The sequence below is a fragment of the Pipistrellus kuhlii genome, unplaced genomic scaffold (genome assembly GCF_014108245.1).
Source record: "Pipistrellus kuhlii isolate mPipKuh1 unplaced genomic scaffold, mPipKuh1.p scaffold_m20_p_3, whole genome shotgun sequence".
Taxonomy (NCBI): Eukaryota; Metazoa; Chordata; class Mammalia; order Chiroptera; family Vespertilionidae; genus Pipistrellus; species Pipistrellus kuhlii.
Window position 1 is genome coordinate 133,376,168 of NW_023425529.1, and position 25,888 is coordinate 133,402,055.

General features: G+C 38.4%; 1 protein-coding gene and 1 pseudogene across 22 annotated transcripts in view; both read left to right on the forward strand.

The window, feature by feature from the left end:
• Window positions 1-23,437, forward strand: part of LMO7 (LIM domain 7) — a 222,627-nt gene extending 199,190 nt beyond the window's left edge. For 9 of the 22 annotated variants that reach the window (XM_036459087.2, XM_045588708.1, XM_045588709.1 and 6 more), the window contains 16 exons: window positions 42-156; window positions 1,164-1,325; window positions 2,289-2,476; window positions 3,442-3,502; window positions 5,181-5,237; window positions 7,123-7,160; window positions 7,372-7,476; window positions 8,852-8,944; window positions 9,324-9,790; window positions 10,678-10,743; window positions 12,756-12,808; window positions 15,102-15,315; window positions 17,984-18,259; window positions 20,081-20,189; window positions 21,308-21,410; window positions 22,672-23,437. In XM_036459087.2, coding sequence (XP_036314980.2) covers window positions 42-156; window positions 1,164-1,325; window positions 2,289-2,476; window positions 3,442-3,502; window positions 5,181-5,237; window positions 7,123-7,160; window positions 7,372-7,476; window positions 8,852-8,944; window positions 9,324-9,790; window positions 10,678-10,743; window positions 12,756-12,808; window positions 15,102-15,315; window positions 17,984-18,259; window positions 20,081-20,189; window positions 21,308-21,410; window positions 22,672-22,694 — 2,130 coding nt within the window. In that variant the 3' untranslated portion in view covers window positions 22,695-23,437. Of the gene's footprint in view, window positions 1-41; window positions 157-1,163; window positions 1,326-2,288; window positions 2,477-3,441; window positions 3,503-5,180; window positions 5,238-7,122; window positions 7,161-7,371; window positions 7,477-8,851; window positions 8,945-9,323; window positions 9,791-10,677; window positions 10,744-12,755; window positions 12,809-15,101; window positions 15,316-17,983; window positions 18,260-20,080; window positions 20,190-21,307; window positions 21,411-22,671 lie in introns of those variants that run through there. The other 13 variants (XM_036459090.2, XM_036459092.2, XM_036459094.2 and 10 more) reach the window with 9 other exon arrangements.
• A 539-nt stretch (window positions 23,438-23,976) lies between these two features.
• LOC118730817 lies at window positions 23,977-24,979 on the forward strand (annotated as a pseudogene).
• Window positions 24,980-25,888: the final 909 nt, after the last annotated feature.

The window sequence follows — 25,888 nt, forward strand, 5'->3', positions numbered from 1 at the left end:
GCCAGCGACACCTGATCCCACCGTTTCATGTTTGTTTTCAGGATCAGTTCAGTGATATGAGAATCAGCATAAACCAGACGCCTGGGAACGGCCTTGACTTTGGGTTTACAGTAAAATGGGATATTTCCGGGATCTTCGTAGCATCAGTGGAAGCAGGTAATTCATAGATTTTGCTCTACTGAAATTTCTTCTTCTTCGCTACCTTATGCTGTTCCCCCCACCCCCAGACATCGGTTTATTTGATACAGGAGAACACACATGTGGAAAATGCGGCAGTAAAGCGAGAAGATACATCCTCTTCCCTGAGACTGATAGTTGAGTTACAAACCACATGTTGTTTGTTCTCCTTGCCTAACTAATTTTAGATTTGAAGAGTCTTATTTTTGTGACTTTTACAGAATTCATTTGTCAAAATGTTAGGCTTAATATTTGAAAATGCTAATAGGACCCGATCATCTGTGTATGTGGTAGATCTATCTGTGCTGTGTAATTAAATGGTATTTTCAGAGTGTCCTAATGCAACTATGGCCTATGGAGACCTCAGGATGCTCTGGGGCTTCGGCAAAAGGAATGCCCCTCCCCCACTCAGGACTATGCCAAGTCAAGCCCTACCACAGGGCCTAAAATTAAAGAGAAAACTATGGTATCTAAGAGGAGTTTCTCGTTTGCATATTTTAACTACATAAAATTGCATGCTAAATTGCTTTTTCTTTGAAATTTCAAGACTTCTCCAATGAGATAATGATAAGTAGTAATTTTAATCAGTTTTAAGTGGCCCTGTTTCCTTCTGTTCCAAAATGCATTTGGATTTGGAAGCTCAACTAAAGCGTAGTTTATTTCACATTTAAAAATTTAAAATAATTGAACATTTTCTCTGTTCTGAGGAGGTTAATAAAAAATTTTTTTGAACAGATGATCTTATCATTTGTCCTTTGAATGCTAATGAAGGTGACATATATTATACAATAAAATATGCCCTTGGTGCTTTGTGTATTGCTGATACTCAAATGTTTCATAACTAAGAAATTTTGTAACTCATTTTCACCTAAAAAATAATGAGAAATGGTTATTTGAGGTTAAAGTCATTTATTCTTTAATTTAAATAATCAATGACCATAGGACTTGTTTATTTTTAAATTGGTTGCTTATTTTGCTCGATTTAGGTAGCCCAGCAGAATTTTCTCAGCTACAGGTAGATGATGAAATTATTGCCATCAACAATACCAAGTTTTCATATAAAGACACTAAAGAGTGGGAAGAAGCCATGGCTAATGCTCAAGAAACTGGAAACCTAGTAATGGATATCAGGCGCTATGGAAAGTCTGGTGAGTTGGTTTCTCATTGTGTCTGGCTTTTTAAACTGGGAGCTGGTCTTTGGCAAGTGGTTATAATAGCTTGCTTCAATAACAATTTTTTCTTTTCATTTAAAAATTTTTTTGCTTAAAAGATTTTTTTGGTTATGTTATGACAATCATGACTAATACTTCCTTGAATAGCCTGTCTGAAAACTTTTCACTAGCAAATTTGCTGAATTCTACATTATTTAGTAAAATGTATTTTTAAACATTTGTGACTGACTTTCATATATCAATTGAAGATTATTGTTTTTTGTGTGTGTGTTTTTTAAATTCGTTCAAATATCTCTCTCACTTTTTTTTTTTTAAGGATACTGTAGTTGTATCTGCACTGGGGAGTCATGTAATAATGTTGAGTATTAAGAATTAGACTATGATTGGACTTTTTCTACAGCACCAAAACTGTAACCGGTATAAGAGAAAACTTGGTAGGCCATATTCCTGTGTTCATTCTCAGGAAACCTTCAAAATACATTCCACTATTATATTTCTTAATTAATAGAATTGAAATGAGGATTGCCTTTCATTCTCAAGAAAATTTCACAATACATTCTGTTATTCATTCTCAAATTTTCATTCTCAAACTTTCAAAATACACTTCATTATTGTATTTTTTAGTTACAGAAGTTAGATGGGAATGGACATTAAACCACCCCAGAACCTACTAACTTTTGATATAAAAACATTAATATCCATTCCTGGTTTACAGAAAGATTCAGCAAATTTGCTAGTCTTTTCATTATTAACATGATCTAACCCTTGTGTTTTCGGAAGGTGGTCTCTTGGTAAAATCCTTTTCATTTCTTTCACACACAACCCGATTTGTTTGTCTGTCTTGTGTATGTGAATTTTGTATGTGTGCATTCAGTAACTTTGTTCTTTCCATGTCAACATTTATGTGTACTCATTTCTTGATTTTCACGTGCCAATCAGATTGGGGCAAAGACCAGCCTTCCCTGCCATTTATACGGCATAAAACCCTCAATCTCACCAGTATGGCTACCAAAATTATAGGTTCACCTGAAACAAAGTGGATTGATGCAACTTCTGGAATTTACAACTCAGACAGATCTTCAAATCTATCAATAATGACTGATTTCTCAGAAAGCCTTCAGAATTCTGTAAGTATTTTGAGAAAGAGGAATATTTGTTTTGAGCAAAGAAACTGTAGGAAATGTGTGTTGGGGGAAAAGAATTCATTTTGTTTGGACAATTTTGATGCTACTTTAAAAGACAAATAATTAAATAAGATCATTTATAGTAATGAGGGTAAAATGTATTTTTAAACATCATGAGCATTACTCATTAATAATTAGAGTAATAATGAGTTACATAATGGTAAATTAAAAGATCCCATACTGGTGTTTTGCAGGTGTTTCTTTCCAATCTTTCATCATTATACCCATTTCTCAGATCTTTGTGAATGTGAAGTATTAATTATGTAAAATTATACATTATGGCTTTTCTATGCTTTCTTTGATCTTTATTGGTAAAATAAGTATAGTAATTGTGTGCAATTTAATACCCCATGAAGCATTTTTAATCTTGAGTAAGTGAATTTGGTGGGTAGACTTATATATGTGGTTAAAAGATACTCAGTTACATTGATTAAAATAATTATAATGTAGAAATTTTTCTAAGTATCAGAGGAATACTTAGATTTAAGATTTCAAATAAATGTTTATGTTGACTCCCTAGATATATATTATAGTTATCCTATGATACCCTCTTTTATCTAACAAGGCGGTCTTGCTACATCTTGTGAGACAAGTATAAATGTTAGGGAATCCTATATAACTACGTTGCTTATTCATAAATATAAGCCCAAATGGACTAATCATTATTTGTTTCTTAAAAAATTAATGACTGATTGAATTTAAAGCCATCCATGCTTGCAGCTGGTCATTAATCCTTTCAAAAAATTTTAAAGAATCATGAAAAAATATCTATTACATATAAAAGAATGTGTTAATATCCTCCACAATTCATTTAACTAAAAGATACTTGCATTAATGGGAAATGCATTGTTTAAGCCCCGAGTCCAACTGGAGAGAATGTTGTTAACCGGCATTTTTGTTCTTTCCAGAATACCGAGTCCAAGGAAATCAATGGGATTCGTGATGAAAGCAGTACTTTTGAGTTAAAAGGTAGACATCACCATTATAACTCACATGTATAGTGTAAGAAAAGTCATAGCACCGCAGTTGTGTTACTATAAACATTAATACCTGTGAGTGAAAGAAAAACTGATCCCCTGCAAGTTGAAACTAAAAGGTTAGCACCCAGATCGGATGGCAGCCATGTGGAAGGGCGCGGGGCTGCCCTGTAGAATGGTGCAGGCTCTGCAAACAAAGCATTGGCAGCATGACCAGGAGCTTTGAGAGCCTGTGTGCCTGAGCCAACGAAGAAAGACTGGTTTTGCCCAGGCCATGGGCCTTCTTGCTGTGGAATGCTGCCAAAGGGAATCTTGGTTAAACACAAAACGATGAATGAGGTTTCCTTCCTCCCTTTAGTGTTGTGAAAGGGACAAGCTTGGAGGCGGCTAGTATTAATAGGGAAGTGCCCAGGGCAATGACAGTTGTTAGCAAAAGTACTCATTTGTAATGAAAAAGCAGGCATAGTATGGAGAATAATTTTGCTTTATGGAGTTATCATTCTCTTCCTCCTTCTATTGGCCTATAAATAATTTAGCTACCACACGTTTCCATAGGCATACAAAAGAAATAGGCCGGGGAAAGCGACCCACAGAAGATGAAATTTCTTTTAACGTGATACTAGACTGCCAGGACTCCGGCTGGGCTTTCACAGCAGGCTGGTGGTTTTGAATCTGCATTTGCCAGTCCATAGTCCAATGTCAAAGCCAAACTAAGTTTATACATTTTCCTCTCTTGATTATTTACCTTTGTGTTTAGTTTCTGACCATCAGAAGTGACTATGTTTTATTTGATATTGCATTCTTTATCAAAGGAGTTTTTAAAGAATGGCTTATTTTTTTTTCTTCATGATCTTAAATATAAGACATCCGGGTCCTGTTCTGCCAGTGACTCAGGCCAAGAAAACTGATAAGACACTTAACTCCTTAGTGACTGTGGCACCACAGGCCTGTCATTTCAGCTTTTTCTTTAGATAACTACACGACAATGAACATCAAGCAATAATTTCATTTATATTTTATGAATAAATGGAAGTATAATAATCATTTGCCATAATATCGCGACAGACCCATAGAAGTCAGAATTTTTTCTTTTTCTTTTTTATTTGACAGGACTCCATTTGTTTTACTTAAAGTTGGTGGCTGAAAGATCTTGAAAATGAGAACAAAGTATTCTAGTTAGAAGAATGTTTTAGGTTTAGCATTTGCTTTTATTTTCTCTTTCTCTGGTTATTATTTATTTTCTTGTCCTCTTCCTTGTTATTCTTTAGTTTCTGTTTTACTCAGCTATATTGTGAAAACTCTTCATTACAATTTTCCTTGTACTAGAAGATATTTTTTTTATTGACCTTAGCAAAAATATTTAATTTCCATTTTCCTAAAGCTGTTTTGACTTTTGTGAAACTAGACTGCTTATCTGCTAAAATTTATTAATCAAAATATTAGTTCCTTTTACTAATTTGAATATAGCATAGACTACTAAAACTACGTGTGTCTCTGTGCATTGAAATAATACATATCTTCTATGGCTATCAGTTTTGTCGTTTTTATTATCAAAATAATAATATTGCTATAGATGAGAAAGATATATAGCAAGTATCATTTAGTTTTCCAGTGGTGAGAAATTAAAATGAATGACATCTTATTGATTTTTCTTTGTATTTTTCAACTAGCATCTGAACCTATTTCTTTGAAAAACTTAAAAAGGCGATCACAATTTTTTGAACAAGGTAAACCACCAAGCTAACAATTCATGCATTTTCATGGAATTGTTCCCACCCTCCACCTTTCCTGCTGGTCTGTGGTGCTGGGCACTGCGCCTCTTCGGTTTGGCTGTCATCATGACCAACGACATAACCCATTTCTATTCTTTCCCTAGGGTCATCAGGCTTTTCTTACAGCTCATGGGTCTACCTTTGTGGTAATGGGTCTTTGCGTGTCCTTTGCACCTCTGAAGTTTCTTTTTTCTTTTGAATTAAAAAATTGAGATGCTATTAAACACACACTCCTCCCCCATCTCCCCACTGGGTGACAGTAAGAAATGAAGCATCTCATTTAAGCCTTAATTCTTCCTACAAATTGCATATTCTTAGATTACACCAACATATCATTGGCTAACTTTCTAAAGACCTCTGCTTTTTGGTTCTGGAGAATGTTCCCAATAAAAAAGCAGAGTTGTCTATCATTATTGGGATGGTGGCTTTGGAGTATTAATAGCACTGCTCTGATGACTTGGAAGTAAATTAAAAGTAAATAAATTTTGGTGACATTGGTGAACAAGTGAATTTTGAGGTCCTCTGTGTTGGTGTAGTTGGGCAGTGCTCCCTTACGATGTGCTATGCATGTGGCATTTTCTTCCCTCTCACGTTTGCCTGATGCTCTGTCTCATGAATGCAGTTCGAGCTCTGTGTTTCGCTGTCAAGAACTTAAAAGTAAAATCCAAACATTTGAGATGCAATGGCTCGGTCAGTGGGGAGTGTGTGCTGTTGGTGTCTAAAATGTTATGGTTTCTTACTTTTAAGATTATCAAACATTCACAAACTTACCTTGTAACACGATGTTTACTGGATTTTCATATTTTGTCAATTTCCTAGTAGTCTCCCTTTGTTGAATTACGGTCTTTTGACCACACATAGAAATAGTTCATCAGCTATGCATGTGTAAGGTTTATTTGTGTTAGTATCCTTAGTGGTTTTGATATATTTTTGTTAAACTTCTGTTTTTCCCTGGTAGTTTAGTTGATGCAGTATGATACTTCTAGCTTAGATTAACTAAAATAAAGCAATTACTTTTCTTCTGTCTTCTAATTTTTACTTACTTTTCTTCAGCAGGCTATTTAAGTGAAGAATATTTTCCTAAGTCTCAAAACAGTTTTCTTAAAAATATAATTGTATAAGTGAATAACTTATTTGACAGCTAAGGTTTCAGGAAAATTTAAAAATACTATATGACACATATTTTATGAAATTTGCTTACTTGTTTGTATTCATTGTACTACAGACACGCGCTTATATAGATGCCCCTAAGACTAAATAGAATAACACTGTCAAAAAGTAAAACAATAACACTATGCCATACATATGAAGTTTGAATATTTATGTTTCAAATAACAGTAGAAGGAAAGGAAAGGTTTCTTGCACATGTGTGATGTGATTGCTTATTTAAGAAAAATAGCTTAGAGTTCTCACGTAGTAATTGAATAGTGGCAAATATAAATTAGATTTGGTAGATGTTGTAATATTTGAAATTATTTTTTTTAAATATGCCAAACTATGAAATAGTATCCCAGTCTATTAATAAACTTACCCTCTAACTTATTCAGAAATACACCATTGATCCAGCGCTATTATCTAGAACTTGGATGTATTATACTCTTAGCACCTATAGTTGACCTTTCTTCTTGCCTTTTTCTCTTAAACTGACTTTGAATTTGGAAGATGAATAACAAACAGATGGCATTTAAGAGGGGAAAAAAGAATTTACTCCTGTTGTTAAAAAAAAATGATGTCACTTAGTATACTGGCATAGAAATAGCTAGAGACACAACTCTCTGAATGGAATTATTTCATAGAAATGAGAAGTCTTATACTGTGTTTTTTTCTTCCTTACTTGCATGCTGCCATACAGGAAGCTCCGATTCTGTGGTTCCTGATGTAAGTAGCATTCACTTGTTATAGGAATAAATAAGGTGACCCAGTCTCTTCAAATTGAAAAGACCTATTTTGAAATATAAAGCCAGCTGTCCTTTGGTACAGCTTAGACACAGGGTGATACGAATAATTTATGTATGCAAATATGCTTCCATAGGTGACTTAATGAAGTAACATATTCTTTGTTTGCATCTCTTCTCTCATAACTGGATAGCTTCCAGTTCCAACTATCAGTGCCCCAAGCCGCTGGGCGTGGGATCAAGAGGAGGAGCGAAAGCGGCAGGAGAGGTGGCAGAAGGAGCAGGACCGCCTGCTGCAGGTAGAGCAGAATAACATGGAGCAACAGGAAGCAGGCCTGTTGTTACCCTAAATGCCACTAGTATTGAGAAGCAAATGAAAACAGAAATTTGCCCAGCCTTTGTGGCTCAGTGATTGAGTGTCGACCTATGAATCAGGAGGTCATGGTTTGGTTCCTGGTTAGGGCATATGCCAGGGTTATGGGCTAGATCCCCAGAGGGGCAGGGGATGTGCAGGAGGCAACCAATCAATGATTCTCTCTCATCATTGATGTTTCTCTCTCTACCCCTCTCTCTTGCTCTCTGAAATCAATAAAAATATATTTAAAAAAAAAAATTTAAAAAGTCAGTAACCTGATAATGAACAAATACTTTGATAGAGAGTGCATTTTGCATTAACATGCAATTATTATTTTTTTGCATTAAAATAATTTTCTATTAAAACGCAAAGACAGTTACCTTTCATTTTGAAGCTTTCCAGAATCCTCCTTTTAAAATAATTTATTAACCCTTGTGTTTATTTTTTAGAAAATATGAAGCACTCTAGTTTGGATTTTTTTTCTTTCTATGTAATATTTTTTAAATTTTTATTTGGGTGATACTGGTCAATAACATTTTATAATTTTTATGTGTACAGTTCCATAATACATCATCTGTATATTCCATTGTGCACTCACCACCCAAAGTCTGTTCTCCTTCCATCACCATATACTTGGCCTCCTTTATTCTCTTCCTCCTCTCCCCATCCCTTTCCTCTCTGTTAACCACCATGTCTGTGTCTATGAGCTTATTTGTATCTCTTGTTTGTTTGTTTTTATATCCCACATATGGGTGAAACCATATGGTTCTTGTCCTTGTCTTTCTGACTTATTTCATTTAGTATAATAATCTTAAGATCCATCCATACAGTTGCAAATGATAATATTCTATCCTTTCTTATAGCTGAGTAGTACTCAAGTAAATATATGTTCATATCTTCTTTATCAAGTCATCCATCACAGGAAACTGAGGTTGTTTCCATGTTTTGGCCATAATGTATTAATGGTGCAGTGAATATAAGATTTTTGTATGAGTGAGAGGCTTTGTGAGGACTTACTGCCGGTTTATTGCAGAGAAATTCAGTCCCTCTTACAGTTAGCTTTAGGGGCTTTAATGAATTACAACCATGGTAAAGGGTGCATTTGGGTACAATTCTGAATGTCTACCCTTTCCCAGCACCTGTATTTTACTTCAATATAGGGTCTTTTCTATTTTGAGGACTAAAATTTGATTGGTTAAAATAAATATCTCTGTCTTTGAAGATTGAGGTGAAAGGTGGGGCTAGCAAAACTGCTAATGAAAAAGATTAACATCAGCCTATTAATTAGCTATTAATCAATATGCTATAATTTTTTGTAGGAAAAATACCAACGTGAGCAGGAGAAACTAAGGGAAGAGTGGCAAAGAGCTCAGCAGGAGGCTGAGAGAGAGAATTACAAGCTCTTGAATGAGGTAGTGTTGGAACACGTTCTTCCTTCTCTGTCTTGATGAAATCTGCTGAAAAATGGAAGACTGTGCATTTCACTTGGCTTTTGCCACATACTTGCCAACATAGCTCTTTGAAAAATATAATGAGCTCTGATTTATCAGAACTTTGCTTTGATGTTTCAACATTTCTCCTAGTTTCTCTACTGAATAATTAAATTATTTTATCTACAGACTCTTAGTGTATCTTCCTCTTCTAAGTTACATCTCCATCACTCATGTGTGGCTTTGTTAGTGATAAAATTTAACATCATTTCAATAGAATTCTGGGCCAACTACAATAAATATTAAAAACAATATAGAAATACCTTAATCAAATTCCTCCCCTTACCCTCCGGTTGTGCAGGAGCTGATGGTCCTGAACTCAAACATCGCAGCTCTGACCACACGGGAGCCCTCTGTTGCCACCTTGGAAGCCACCTGGGATGAAGGGTCCAAGTCTTCTGACAGGGAAGGAACCCGAGCAGGAGAAGAGGAGAGGAGACAGAGGCATGAGGAAGGTATAACTGAGGACCAAAGGAAGAAGCTTCAGGAACAACTCACTATTGAGAAAGAGAGGGAACTGAAGGAGCAACAATATCAGGAAGAGCAGGAGGAGATGCAGCGTCAGGCCAAGGCTGAGGAGCAGAAGAAGCGCTATGCAGAAGAACAGATGCGCCAGGCAGAGGAGCAGAAGCGCCAGGCGGAGGAGCAGCAGCGCCAGGCAGAGGAGCAGAGGCGCCAGGCGGAGGAGAAGAAGCGTCACACAGAAGAACAGAAGCACCAGGCAGAGAGAGAGAAGGAAACGATAGTCAGAATATACCAGTATAGAAGGTCTGTTCCCTTGCCAATGGGTACATGTGGTTTTTAATTGGCTTGCCTTAGCTGTATCCATTCCTCTCTTTGAAGGTACCTAATAGGTTTTCCTGCTCCCTACCATCCGTTCTCTATACAAAGGAACACAAGCAGCCAGAGAGAACCCATCCCATTGTAAATACGAGCCTGTCACCTTACTTTCCTGCTCAGAGTCTCCAAGTGGCTTCCCCCACATTTAGAATGTCACCTGAACTCCGCCCAGGGCCTTAGAAGGCTTGTATGAAGTGGCTTGGCCCTTTGGTCTACCTACCTTCCTCTGACTTCCCCTCACTGGGTGTGTTATAGCTGCACTATCACCACTTTCCTATCTTGAACATGCACAACATATTCTGCCCTTGGATTTGTGCATTTTCTAGTTCCTGTGCCCGGAGAAGTGCTCCCTCACATGTTTGTTGTCTTACTCATCTTGTTTAAGTCTCTGATCCAGTGTCACCTTCTCAAAGTTTCCAAAATGCCTCATCCAAAAAAACATGGCTCATCCTATTCCTTTTCTCCATGTGCCCTTCTCTGCTTTATGGTATGCACTCATTTGCTTGTAATTGGCCTGCATTCCCCTCTAAAATGTAAGCATTAGGAGGCCAATACATTTGTTTTGTTTCCTTAGAGCCCTACTGGGTCGTAGAAGGCACATAGCATGTATTTGTGGAATGAATTGCAAATGTCTGTTGGTAGTTGTAGGTCTGTTTTCTTCAGTGATTGATTGAAATTCTCCTATGTGCTTAGTTTTCAACCAAGTGACCATTCTCGTACAGGTGCTAGAATAACATAATTTTGTTATCTATTTCTTAAACCCAGGGGAGGCAATCAAAGTTTTATTTTTATCATAAACCTTTTCTGTCTTTCAGGCCTGTTGATTCCTATGATACACTGAAGGGAGAGGAAGAATCTTCAGGTTTGCTTCCTAGTGACAGGTGTGTAGAACATTTCATCGTAATTTGGTAGGAGTAATTGACTTCATTTGAATTTCTGAGGGCTTGCGTAGGTGTTTTTGTAGAACTACTATAGCTCTCGATCTTTTGTGGGATGCAAAGAGCACTTGCTGGTTGATATGTAAAACTACCCCTCAGCTTCATAACTTCATTTATGATTTTGTGGGTCAGCTTTTTGGGCTGAACTCAGTTGACAGCTCTTTTAGTTACTTGCACTCATCACGCGTCTACTACCAGTTTACTAGGTAGACTTTTGGGGAGTTGGCTGATAATCAGCTGGAGCAATGAGACCAACTGGATTGTGTGCTTTTCAACATGCAGCAACACAGTGCAGCCTTGCGTACATGGTGTCTGGGAAGAGCCAAGAGAGATAATTAAAGAGAGGAAGCATGCCGGGCACCTCGCAGGCTCAGTTCTGACCTGGCACACCACTGCTTCTGCCACATTCTACTATTCCAAGTGAAGTCACTGGGCCAACCCAAGTTCACAGAGAGGAACAGAACTGTACCTCTTATGGGAGGGGCCAAAATGCATGGGGAAGAGGCACAGGGGGAGAAATGTGCTCATTTTTTGCAACCTGCCTTAACATCTTTTTGAAAAGCAATTATAAGCCATGGCATAGGCTTGCCCAAAATAAAGTTACATGTGGACATCTGAAATGAGAAATGTGGCCCCTCTCTTAATTTGGTTATAAGTACTGGTCAGTTTTGAGGGAATACAGATAGGATTTCAGATATCCGAAAAGTAGTTCTTCAAAATTTCCTAAAACATTAAATTTCATGTTGTTAAATAATTTTTAAAATGACTTGCACTTTTGAAATCATAACACAGAATAAAAATATCCAGTGTATGACATTAATTTGTGTTTTCAGAGCTAAATTTTCTTTAGGAAGTTTGCCTTCTAGATAAGGAAAGACTCCTCTGTATAGGCAGTTAGGAGACTGACTAACGCTCAAGGTATTAAATAGATAGGAAAAGAAAAGAACTATCCAGGTAATGGTGGGCTGATATTCAGCTAGGAAAAAGTTCTAGTGGTGAATGACCTGACTTATAACAGTGGTTCTGGGTACCTGTAGATTAGGGGTGTCGAACTCAATCAGAGAAGGGGCCAAAATCTAAAATCCAGCCTAAATCGCGGGCCGAATGGTTTACTGAACAGTCATAAACTGTCATTGTGATGGAAACGCAGCGGAGTGCAGGGATGACAGCGTGGTGCGGGCCACATTGCAAGGCCTGGCGGGATGGATTTGGCCCGAGGGCCTTGTGTTTGACACATGTGCTGTAGATGATTAGAATATGTATATCTCTTTTCTAAAGCTATGGATTTCTTTGTATATTTAAGTAAGCTTTAATTATATAGCTCATTACCTGGAGAAAGTAATTAGACTGCAGAGATAGGAAACTTAAGGAATCCTCAAAAATATGAAATACTTAGGCATTTGTGATGTAGCATGCCCTCAAGGAATTAAGGAGTGTGTCATAAAGGTATTTTTTTCTATGTTAATACAAATGAAACTACTCATGAATGTTCTAACAGTCATATTACATTATTATATACAAAAAGTTATGTGTGGGGGGTATATCTCAGCCCAGCCTGCACCCTCTCCAATCTGGGACCCCTCGGGGGATATCTGACTACCAGTTCAGGCCCAATCCCTGTGGGCAGTATGAAGCAAGTAGGACCATCTGATGTTAAGTACCCTGATGACAAAAGCTTTGTACATCCCAGTAAGACTGGGATCTGAAAGAGAGTTGAAGCTCATAATTGGATTAAATCATAAGCTTAGTCATTGTACAAGATGGAGGAGATTTTCACATGATCATTTATTTCTAGCATCAAGCTCTTCTCTCCCCTAGAGATATTACTATTTCCTGCTAGTTGGTGCAACATGAAAAATTCTTTGACATAAAAAAGTTATATTTCTGGTTCTTCATAGATATGAAAAGGATGTTCTTAATGAGATATGTGTAATATACTGTGTTCTGTGTCCTAGGAATAAATCCAGATCCACTACTGAGCTGGATGATTTCTCCACAAATAAAAATGGTAAATGTGAAGTTTTTTCAAAATTGTTTATTTATGGTATCACATGCTATGATCACTATTTTTAAGGTCAAGATATTTCCGGTTCATTAAGATTACATAGTTAAAATACCTAATATTTTTAGCATTTGTGTTAAAAAACAAAACTATCTTTTGCTTATTTTGGCCTAACTTTATAATGGGGCGAGTACTGGGACCTTAAAATGGTTTTAAATAGCTAATGAAATATGTGGGAATTTGGCCAAGTGCTGCTGATAGAGTTTTGTATAGTAGATCTCATCTTGCAGCTAAAGGAATGGGACAGAAAGTTTTCTGCAGAATACCAGGGGACTCAAAAATTGTATATAAAGTAGAAATTGTACACTTAGATGTCAGACAATCCAAAATGTTAATGATTTCACTAACTTGGCAAAAACAATTTGGAACTTGATATTGTTAGTATAAAGTGCCTTTCTAGGTACACATGTAGCTGATGTTATACAACTAAGAAAAAGGCATCATTTTATGCAAGGTTTGCATACTAGGCTTTGTGGAAGCAGGGTTTTGGTCAGTTATGTAAACGAATGGAGATCCGGGTGAGGGTTGAGGTGAACTTGGTGAATATGAACACACCCAACTAAGTGGACAGCCACTCCTACCCAGCTCCAGCCTTTTGTTACTGCCAAGTGGGAGAATGCAAGCCTGTGATTACTGACCATTTCTATTGCAAGAAGAGTAAAACAAACAAAATCTGGATTTTTGTGTTATATTTTAAGCCCTGACAAGGAATTTAAAAATGTAAAACCCTCTGTGAGCCATACCACATGTACAGGTCTGAATGGTCTGGTGGAAGCCAGTTTGTCACTTCTTGTTGAAACTTGCAGAATTTACAGTTTTTACTAGGTTCTATCATCTCCCCTTTCCTTTTCATCATCTGGTCCTAGTTTATCTTTCCAGCCTCTTTTGCTGTTTTCTCCATTAGGAACACTTAACTATAACCAAAGTGTTCTCTCTCTCAGTTTCCAACTTACCAGATGCTTTCTGGTTCTTCTGGTCTCACTTATTTGGGTTTCTGGTTTCTTCTCCCCAGAATTTGCCACTAACCACCCTGAAAATGAAGGTTTAAGTACTTCTGTCTGCCATGAAACATTTTTAACCTGCATTGATAATATTCTCTTCTGAAATTAAACACATGATCTGTTAGTTACAGCAAGTGTGATTATCTGAAATTGTCTTGTTAGTATCTGTGGCTGGTGTTATTAACCTGATTATCCTGGCATGCATGTCTTCTCCCCTAAACTAAATGAATCGAGGGCAGTGGAAGTTATCAAATATTTTACTAAAAAACTTGGTTATGCCAATAAGGTACTTTTAAAATAGAAAACATTTCATTTCAAATCTGACAGAAATAAAAACATAGATGTCCATAAGGAACCTTTGGTGGCCTTATTCATGGCTTCAAGATGATCTAAGGCAAAGGCCCATCATGATTTTTGAAAGAATGACAATAGCAGTGAATCTGGGAAGTAAAAGAAAATACATCACTAGGTGAAATTTCCTAATCCAAATCAAGGTGGGGAGGATTTTAAAGTTATGGATGTTCTAACCAAACCAGAAATTAACTAGCAAATCCAATGAGACAAAGCCTTCAGGATAAAACCTGACTTAATTTTCATTCATAAATTTGACTTGTTGTAGCTTTGTCAGTTTCTTAGAAGAGAAACAAGTCTCATGACATCCCTTGGTTATCCTTTGGCGACTTGGCTGTTTTTCAGTTTCACAAAAGCCAGTGTAGTGATTGAATATGCTCTTTTTCCTGCAATTTGGTCATGACTTAAAGTCATAGACTTATACCGTGGAGGCTCTAGTCATGCATCTACAGATGTAAGCATCTATGTCTTCACTCTCTCCCCAGGGGAGGTGTAAGTTTTTTGAGAGAACTCCCAGCTCCCTGTGGAGTTGTCCCAGCAAGCATTCAGTGAACATGAGCTCGATTGACTTAATTTAGTAAGAAAGGGAAAAGTGGACGAGAAACTGCTTCTGAATGAGCACATAGACACTTCCTATTGCTGAAATCATTGTGCTTGTCTCCTTTTCAGGCAGCCTCCTTAGTTTTCCTGAGTGTGCTCTGTGATGTGCCTCTGGGTGTGGAATTAGAATTTCCAAGATAGGTTCCCAGGCAGCAGCCTCATTGAGAATCGATAAAGTTAGCATATGTGCACAATGGCACATTTTTTGCTACACTCTATTTGGAGATGCATCCACTCTCCTTTTTCAATGTGCTAACCCTGCAGCTTTGGATGTGTTTTTAATTTAGGAAGCCATAAATATTTAGACCGAGTTGGGAACGGGAGCTCATCACAGAGGAGCGCCAAGAAGGAACAAGGTTTATCAGGAGCAGAGTTGGAGAGGCAACAGATCCTTCAAGAAATGAGGAAGAGGACATCCCTTCACACCGACAGCAGCTGGATCCGTCAGCGCAGTTCCAGCATCAATAAAGAGCCCATTTGTCTGCCTGGGATTATGAGAAGGTGAGACATTTTAGGCATTACTTTATCTTCTGTGCTGTGAGACAAATATTTAATTTCTAAACATGCTGCCTACTTTGGGTGAAGAGATGTCATAATTTCTTCTCTTAATCCAAGATTTAGTGGGAGAGAGGGAAGTAAAGCAAATGTCATTGGGCACTCATTAGGTGCCAGGCCCATTCCAGCTGCTTTGTCTGGGGGAAATGTTTTGAGGTAGGGATAAACTTTCTGTTTTCCTCATAAGGAGACTGTGGCTCAAGCAGGGAATGTATATGGACTAAACCAAATGACTAACAGGTTTCAAAGCTGGATGTAAAAGTCTGCAGTGTGATATGGGCACTTACGTAATTCATGCAGTTCTTGGTGCTTCCTTGGATGCTAGACTTAAAACAAAATTAAGCTTCTGTTTATTTGTTTATAATCTTAATTCCAATTAAGATTGGAATCTTAATTGTGTTCACAAACTGAAAACTCAATTATTTTAACTTTCTGAAAAAATATATAGATATAAATTAATTGGAGATGAGAGGATGAACATTTTAAAAGATGTATTTTGTGTAAATGAATACTAAGGCTACTTTCATTCATTATTTCCAAGAAGATTACTTGCAACACATTACAGACAAAGGGCTAATTATCTTTTTTTTTTTTTTTTTGCAGGCTTAAATCATCACTTTATTTTTCTAAAGGGCTAATTATCTTAATGTACAACTAACTTTTATAAATCAGTAGAAAAACCGTGCCTTTATAGAAACAGATAATTGATAAGAATAGATAGTTCATAGAAATAAAGTCTTTATACATAGAAAAGATCAACATACACTGAGTGGCCAGATTATTATGATCTCTGAATGCATAATAATCAGGCCACTCAGTATATATCCTATATAATCCTATATAATAAAAGGCTAATATGCAAATTGTCCTCTTGACCAGGAATTCAACCAGCAGGCAACTGCCCATGTCCCTTCCCCCTGACCAGGCTGGACAGACCCCACCTAGGCACAAATTCATGCACTGGTCCTCTAATACACCCACACCCACACACACACACACACACACACACACATATATAAAAACACACACACACACACACACACACACACACACCGAGTGGCCAGATTATTATGCATTAAGTGTTCATAATAATCTGGCCACTCATTCTATATAGGATTTGTAGAGAGTTAAAATGAGTGTATAAGTCTATATTGATGAATATATAAAGAAATAAGAATTCTTCCTGATTGGTTGGATGAAACACTGAGCAGAAGTATTTGCTTGTGCCCTGCAAGCACTTTAGTTTCTGGCACATTATCTTCTGGATATGTTTGGTTAAGTATGCAAAGATACATCAAAGAATATATACATTATTATTATTATTATTATTATTATTATTTTATTGATTGGGGGAAGAGAGATTGAGAGAGAGAAAGGGAGAGAGAGATATTTGTTGTTCAGGCATGCATTCACTGGTTGGTTCTTGTGTGTACCCTGGACTGGGGATTGAACCTGCAATCTTGGCTCATTGAGGTGACACTCTAACCAACTGAGCTACCTATCCAGGGCCTGTACTTAAATATTATTAAATATACAATTAAAAAACAACAACAGTGTCCCTAGTTCTCATTAAATAAATGGCGGCTCACAGATTAGGTAGAATATGATACAACTATTAAAGAATTGAAAGCGGCATATTGCTGCTCAAAACTTTGTGGGTTTGCCGAAACTGGTTTGACTTAGTGGATAGAGCATCGGTCTGTGGACGGAAAGGTCCCAGGTTTGATTCAGGTCAAGGGCATGTACATGGGTTGCAGGTACATCCCCAGTAGGGGGTGAACAGGAGGCAGCTGGTCGATGTTTCTCTCTCATCAATGTTTTAGCTCCCTCTCCCTCTCCCTTCCTCTCTGTAAAAAATCAATAAAATATATTAAACACACACACATACACACACACACACACAAACAAAAAAAAACACACAAAAAAAAACAAAAAAACTTTATGGGTTAAAATAATGATTCACATCAAACAGTTCTGAGGATCGACTGGGCACTTCTTTACATGGTGTTGATCAGGGCACCTGGACAGCTGTAGTCATTCAGAGCCGGGCTGGCAAATTATTTTGTATGAAGACAGATAGTAAATAATTTACTTTGTAGGCCTCATAAGTCTCTGCCAGATTTTCCTTATTCTGGCTGTTTTATGACTGAAAAATGAAATATAACTCAGTATTTTTTGTGACAGTGTTTAGTCTAATACCTGACATATGTAGATGTTTAAAAGATGTGTGGTTTCATTTATTTAGGGTCTAAAAAAATGAAGATTGGTATTATCTAAACAGTTAAAGATTTAAAGGGTAAATATATGTGGTCTTTGAGTATTTTATTAAAAAAATTTTTTTTTTTGTATTTGCCTTTCTACTTTGGTATTTATTCTTTAACGTAAGCACTAAGTAAATAAAAATAGAAATCAATGAAGGTTAACTGAATATGAAATACCAGGATGCCTCTGATGAAAAGAAACTTTAGTTTTAAAAGTAAATTTATATGTAATTGGACTTGTTAGATTAATACCTGCTTGTAAAACATATAAAATTTTAGTGGCTGTAATGTTAAATAATTCTTAGTGGGGCTGTGTTATGTAATTGTGACTAATCCTTTTTAAACTGTTTCAGAGGCGAATCTCTAGATAACCTGGAGTCCCCAAGGTCCAGTTCGTGGAGACAGTCCCCGTGGCTCAGTCAGTCCACAGCGGTCTACGCTTCGACCTCCGTCCAAGACTTCAGCCGCCCACCCCCGCAGCTGGTGTCCACGTCCAACCGTGCCTACATGCGGAACCCGTCCTCCAGCGTGTCCCCTCCTGCAGCGGGTTCCGCGAAGACCAGCCCCGCACCATCCCCCACTCCACGCAGCCATTTCCCTTCCGCTCCCCCATCCCAGCCACGCAACAGGTGAGGCCCTCTGGATTTCTCCTTAATTTCGGGGGCAGTTTTTTTTCATTAAAATTCACTCCCAATCTTGTCCCAGCTTCCCAAAGAAAGCCAGGCCTTTTGGAATGTATCAAGTTCAGGGTTCTTTCGTCAGATCAGTTAAAAGGGCTTTCTTCATAGCTTCCTAAGAGCATTTATGGATGTCTCCTGAAGCCACTTGTGACCTTTCAAATACCAGCGTCATTGCTGCTGTCTCATTGGCTGGTGCTGTGGTCAGTGTCTTGGATACAGATGTACCTGAATAGTTCTCAATATGCAGTCATACAAATATACAGTAGCCTATGAATGCATTTAAAATTTATGAACAAATGCAGGCTTGTAAAAGTGTTGACTGTTTTAATGAGAAAATACAAACTCATTTTGTAGGAACTGAGCATAAAAGGAAAGCATTGTAACCAAGTTCCATTGTCTATTGAACTTCTAAGTAGTTAGATACTGGGATTTTTTTGTGTGTTTTTTTTGTTTTGTTTTTGTTCTTGATTTCCAAAACTATTGCCTGCCTCTTACTAGTTTGTCGACATTTTGTTCAGACTACATCATCTGATTCTGTGGATCATATGCTATGAGAACTGTGGAAGAGTTATAACCATAGGTCTTGAATACAAACATGCCTTTTGCTATGGAGGGAAGCTCAGATCTGCATAGTTTCTCCACTGATCAACGAGGCTTCTTGAAGCCACACTCAGCAGTGTTTCTGCTGTTACCCAAAAGTGGTGCTACTGGCACATACTGCTTCTTATGCAAATGAAATACTGAAAAGTAGAAACACAATGCTTGATACTGGGATTTTTTATTTTATTTTTTTTGCCATTAAATAAAGGGATTTTTTTTCTTAAGAGAGTATATTTTAGATCCATCTAGAAATGTTGCTTGTTCCAGGATGTATAAAATGTGTCAGGGAGTTTGAATTGAGAGAAGATGGGGTGAGAATTTATGGTCAGTTATGAAGGAAAATGAATGCCATGTATGGGGGAGACAGTACCCATTTCCTGAGAGGTCTCTCTCCTCTTCCCACCTCTCTCCCCTCTCTGCCCCGCCCCGCCCCCACCCTTGGGAGAACACACGGGAGACAGGCCAGGGCTTTTCTGCCTGAAAAGGCCTGTGTCTGGGAGCTGGTGCTCTGACATGAGGCACTCCACAGCTGTGCCCTTTCAGTGCCACTAAAGTGCGAGGCTAGTACTGTGGCAGCCACAGGTAAGCAGTGGCCTACACCTTCCCACCTTGGAGAGAAGGTGAGACTTGTATCCAAAGGGAGGTACTTATCTGCATGGTAGCTGACAGGCCTTTTCCATTTCATTCTCTGCAGAAGTAGTCAAGCCAGAGGCACAGCAGGAAAGCAGCTCCTTCTGCTTAAATGAAATATTAGGCGAATGCGGAAGAGGATGGGAAACTAAGATCAGGAGGGTAGCTTACAATGCCTTTCAGAAGCTATGAAGCTGCTCTTTGGATGTTCTCATGGGAGAGATGACAGGATTAGAGTTGCGCTTTGGGAGAGGGGAGACTACTGCTGAATACAAATGCATCTGAGGAGGATAGTGTCTCCAAATGCAGGGTAGACTAATTACACCAAAATTGTTCATTCATTGAATAGGCATCAAGGATTTCTCAACCATCACGGAGATCCTTCAAGGCACAGTGTAATCAGGGCACATTTTGATTGGCTGGTGAGACTTTTCCTCCCACAGATGAGACACTTTCCTAAATTGTTAATGGTAGCATGCAAAATGTTAACCGTGAGCCGCACAGATGAAAGCCTCAATCCACTCTTCGTTCTGCATCTAGGTCAGTCAGTGGGAAGCGCATGTGCTCCTACTGCAATAACATTCTGGGCAAAGGAGCTGCCATGATCATCGAGTCCCTGGGTCTTTGTTATCATTTATATTGTTTTAAGGTGAGATGAAGATAAACAGCCGCTGCTGCCCCCGCAAAGCTTTGCTTGGAGAGCGCATGGCTGCTTTGCGCACTGGGTGTGGACGTGCCCTCAGCGGGCGAGGTGCTGCCGTATTTGTCGGTCTGTGCTGCATTTTGAATCTCAGGTTGCTTGCTACTCCGTAGTTCTCAAATCCTGACCCTGGCTTCAAATGTTGTAGAAATGCTTTGCACTTCCCATCGCCAATCTGTTAAGATTCCGTTAGTAAAATTTACAGTGCATAAATGCTTTCTCTGTCAGGCGGCCCTGGGCATGTTTGAAATGTAATTTAATAATGTCATTAACAACAAGGGGATGGGATGTGCAATTATAAAAGTATCTAAAGCCTCGCTTTGACTAGGGAGAGTCTGTAAGGAAGAGCATGGGAAATATTTTTACAATTGCACAGCTGCTTGCACTTGATGGTTGCTTACACATAAGAAAGAACTAAGGCTGTAACAACTTTATTTTGCAGTCACTGTCTTTGGAGACACTCAATTTGAACTTGTGTTGGGCCAAAGAGTGACTCCGGTTGTTGATGCCAGAATCCCACAGACCACAGCTTGTTTAAGCTTGTATATTGCTGGCGTGGGCTGTTTCTAGGGAAAGCAGAATGAATCAAAATTATTAGCGTTGGAGCAATTGGAACCAAGATGACCAGCCTTGAGGTGAAAGCACCCTGTGGGAACACTTGCCAAGCTGGCCCAGTGAGGGCTCTGGGCGAGCCCTACCCCAGAGGGCAGTGCCAGTCTTGCAGTGTTCATTCACTCCCTCGGTTCTTTCATTCCCCGGAGAGAAGAGAAGACTCTTTCTTTAAGCCAGTCAATGAATCACTTTTGCTCTTTTGGTATATTTAGAATGATCATCTTGGCTCTTAAAATTGGCTTTATGAATTCTTTAATGTCTCATCTAGCAGGCTTGATTTTAATCTACTGATTATCTTTTGGCTTTTTTTTTCTTTCTTCTTCTTTTCTGAAACATATTTAAGAGCTTAGAAGCTGCATTTTGCTCAGTTGTTTTTTTCCAGGAGCGCCTCAGCCTTTCTTGAGCTCACAGCTTGTGCATTTTTTTGTGTGTGTTTTGTTTTGTTTGTTCTCCAGTGTGTTGCCTGTGAGTGTGACCTCGGAGGCTCTTCCTCAGGAGCCGAAGTCAGAATCCGAAACAACCAACTGTACTGCAACAACTGCTATCTCCGACTCAAATGTAAGAGAGCAAATCAGGGAGAAAATTTCTAATCTTTTAATGAAAACGCGCATTCCCATGCATTTCCCTGACCCTGCGCCCGTGTCCCCCTCCAACTCCAGGTCTCAGGAATCTTAGTGTGGCCGCCCGTTCCAAGAGGGTATGGTGGGTGGGTCAGAGCTCAGGGGTGCAGCCACACAGGGTGGATGGTAGGGCTAAGGAACCAGAGAGGGGAGTGTGCCCAAGTCAGGATGACGTCCTGTTTCGTCTGGAGAAACTGCTAATGACTGGAGGATCCGAACAAAGTTAAAATGAATATTTGGTGTAGACGGTCATCGATTGTTCTCTCATCACTAGCTGATTTCTATTATTTAACAATGGGCTCTGATTATGCAATTTAGAATATGATCAGTTTTAAAAAAAACTGTGGTTTAAAAGGTCATAAAGCATAGTTTATGCTTCATTATTATGTAATCAGATACCAACATACACATTTTTAAAAGGAGAGCATTACATCTGGTTATATGGCATTTCACTGTTACTTTAGGAAAAGTTGAGTTTTTCAACAACTTCACATCATGTTTTTGTTTCTAAGTGTGCTATGAAACCTAGGGTAGCACCAATAGATGTATTGCTTATAGCTCCATGAAGATAACCATTATTGCCGTGTATATTTTGAACGTTGATGCTGGTAACATGTGTTTCTTCCCATTGTGAAAGGGTGTTACAAGTGGTATCAGCAAATCCCTTTGCTTTTGAACTCAAAGGTATTTATGTGGCCCTTTATGTGAAGAGTGGTTTGGAAATGGTTTCAGCCCACTCAACTCTCTTTTATCTGTCAGCCGGGTCTGAGTCTTCGTACCACGGCAGCCCAGTCCTTCTCTGGATACTGCCACTGAGCTTGGAGAATGTCAAGGCTGGGTGTGCAATGGGGGTGGGGGAGTGTGTATATGTGTGTGTGCTTTTCTCTTTCTAATCAAATTTCAAAGCCAAATAGAATTTATTTTGGGGGAACTCGCCACGGAAAAAGGACCCATGCCTTTTCTCTTCTCCAACACAAATAAAAGAGAGTTGAGTGTGACTTACTTCTGTACCAGCAGTTCAAAGACTTCTAGTACGCAGAGGCTGTGATTGGCCTCGCTTTATCCTCAGTGAGTGGACAAGGTGACTTTCTACCTCATGAGGCCATTCTCTGAGTGATTACTGCTATGCATCCCCAACGGCAATATTCCCGAGTTTCTGAATCTAAGCGCTGTTCTTTCTTCTCTCCCTGCCTGATCAGCTGGACGGCCAACCGCCATGTGATGTAAGCCTCCATACGAAAGCACTGTTGCAGATAGAAGAAGAGTTGGTTGCTGCTGATGTAGATCTATAAATATATGTTGTATGTCTTTCTCTCTCTCTTTTTTTTTAAAGAATAACACTTTTTTTTTTTTTTTTGGCCTCTGTAGATTACATCAGAGCAGGATAGACTTGGTAGAACCTGTATTTTTGTTGTTGTTTATTTATAAGGAGGTAATTATGTGTGGGGGAAAGTGCAGTATTTACTTTCTGAGTTCAGCATCCTAACAGCACAAGGGTAAAAAGATCTTCAAAATATTTTGAGGCTGATAATGATCAGTGGTGTTTTGAAGAGGGTTATTTTATTGTTGTTTTTTTTTTAAAAGGTTATAAAACATTATTTGAAATAGTTAATATAAATATATAATTGCATTTGCTGTTTATTGTAATGTATGCTAAATTAATACAGAACCATATGGAAAATGTCACTAAAATTCACCCCCCACCCCAAATTTGCTTTCTGTATCCTGTTTTTTCAGCTATATATTATGATTTGAAAACAATTAGCTTATATGAAATGTTATTTGCTTGATGAGGGGAGCTCTGTTTTTGTTAGAATTGTCACTATCCAGTTTTCAATAGAAAGCCTCTGCTTCTCATTAATGAAATATCCTTACAGTTTGTATACCGTACCAAAAATTTTCTTGAGGAAGTAGTGAGCCTTTCTGTCCAACTGTATTTGTAAATAAAATTGCTGATGCATTTAAGGAGTGGATCTTTTTTATTTATTTTTCTTGTGTGGTTTTGTGTGTGTCTACGTTCCAAGCACTTTAGTCATATTTCAGTATGTGACTTTTTGTGATATTATGTTTTTATTTACCATCTTCACTGAGGTATAAATTGACATAATAAATTGCACATATAAACTGTACAATATGACAAGTTTGGGCATAAATGTATACCTCTGAAACTATCACCACACTCTTGATATTGTTTTTATAGAAACATTTTTAACAAGGAACTTTATTTTTGATGAGAAGCTGTTTTTGAATGCAGTATGCTTTTATGGTAAGAGGTGAAGTGAATGGTGAATTGTTGGATCATTTGCATAAAATATTTATTCTTTTGCTTCCTCGGTGATAAAAAAAAATAATAAAACAATGACCCCAGCTGTCATGGTTCAGTGGTTGAGCATTGACCTATGAACCAGGAGGTCAGGGTTCAATTGCTGGTCAGGGCACATGCCCAGGTTGCAGGCTCGATCCCCTGTGAAGGGCAGGGCATGCAGGAGGCGGCCAATCCATGATTCTTTCTTCTTATTGATGTTCTCTCTCTCTCTCTCTCCCTCTCTCTTCCTCTATCTCTCTTCCTCTCCGAAAAATAATAAAAATATCTTTAAAAATATATAACAGAGTTGGTGTCGCTGACTACACTCTTCCTTCAGGGACTAGCATGGCTCCCATGACAACATAGCTGTGGCTCCTTCTGGTGTGGGGGCTGAAATATGGGCAGCTAGGCCCAGGACTGAGCTTCTCAATGTCTGCAGGAATGCCAAGCGCCACAAGGAAAAGCCAGGCCGGGAGGACAAACTGCATGAGCAGTGCAGTCCCTGGAAGAACGCCTGCTCCTCTGTCAACACCAGCCAGGAAGCCCCTAAGGAGGTCTCCTACCCGTACAGATTCACCTGGGACCACTGCGGCCCCATGAAACCCGCCTGCAAGCGCCACTTCACCCAGGACACCTGCCTGCATGAGTGCTCCCCCAACCTGGGGCCCTGAATCCAGGAGGTGAACCAGAGTTGGCGCAAAGAGCAGATCCTGAACATGCCCCTGTGCAAAGAAGACTGTGAGGTCTGGTGGGAAGACTGCTGCACCTCCTACACCTGCAAGAGTAACTGGCACAAAGGCTGGAACTGGACCTCAGGGTTTAATGAGTGCCCGGTCAAGGCTGTCTGCCACTGCTTTGATTTCTACTTCCTCACGCCTGCTGCTCTGTGCAATGGAATCGAGTCACTCCTTCAAAGTCAGCAACTACTGCTAAGGCAGTGGCTGCTGCATCCAGATGTGGTTTGACCCGGCACAGGGCAACCCCAGTGAGGAGTGCCCAGGTTCTATGCAGAGGCCATGAATGGAGCTGAGCTCTATGGGGCCTGGCCTCTTCTGCTTGGCCTGGCCCCAATGCTGCTCCTGCTGCTCAGCTGAGCTCCTTTTACCTTCTGATACCTGGTCATCCCCACACAGTTCAGTCCCACAGCAGTGTTCCCATGGTGGGAGCTCTGTCTAATAGTTTAAATAAACTAGTTACCCTGCCCCCCCCAAAAAAAAATTATGTACATATACATATATATATATATATATATATATATATATAGTTTAAAAAATGTGTACAGTAAAAATATTGATATCTCTAATGTTTTGCAATCTGGAGTGGGAATTAAAGAATAAAACACTGAAGCATGCTTTGAGAAAAAATATAAACTTACTTATTTCTATTATAATAATGAGAGAGGAGTAAATTTAGGATATGAGAACTGTATTGGAATAGGTTAAACTATACGTTATGAGCTCTAATGTGGGAGAAAATGAAAAATGTAGTTCATTTTCATTATTATTTTTGATTATTAAAGTAATATATGTGTTAATTGATGAAAATTATCAAATGTCCTAAAACATAATCTAATTCTTAATTCCAAACTCCAAAGATGAGAGTTCTATCTTTGAACTTATTCTGTGAAATTTATCCTGCATTCTTAGTTAAATTCTGTGAATTTTTTAAGTTCTTAAAATCATTTCTCTTTATCTGTATTAATGGTTTCATAGTGCTTCATTATTTGGTGCTATTAATATCTAGTTGACAATTCCTCTACTGTGCACCTCTCACTTGTTTCTAATATATATATATATATATATATATATATATATATATATATATATATATATATATATATCATAGTCATATATTATGTATATAGGTAAATATTTATAATATAAATTCTATAATAGACTTTCTATGATCCCATCTATTTCTTTGTATTCTTTGCATAGATATGAGAGTTTTGGTTCAGAGATTATGCATTTTAAGGCTGTAATGGTACATATTACCAAAGTGGTTTCCCAAAAGCTGATACCAGTTTAGACTCTCACAAGTAGCACATGAGCTTGTCCATCTCACCTCATGTTCACCAAAATAAACTTCCATTGCCTTGACTCTGCTTGGCA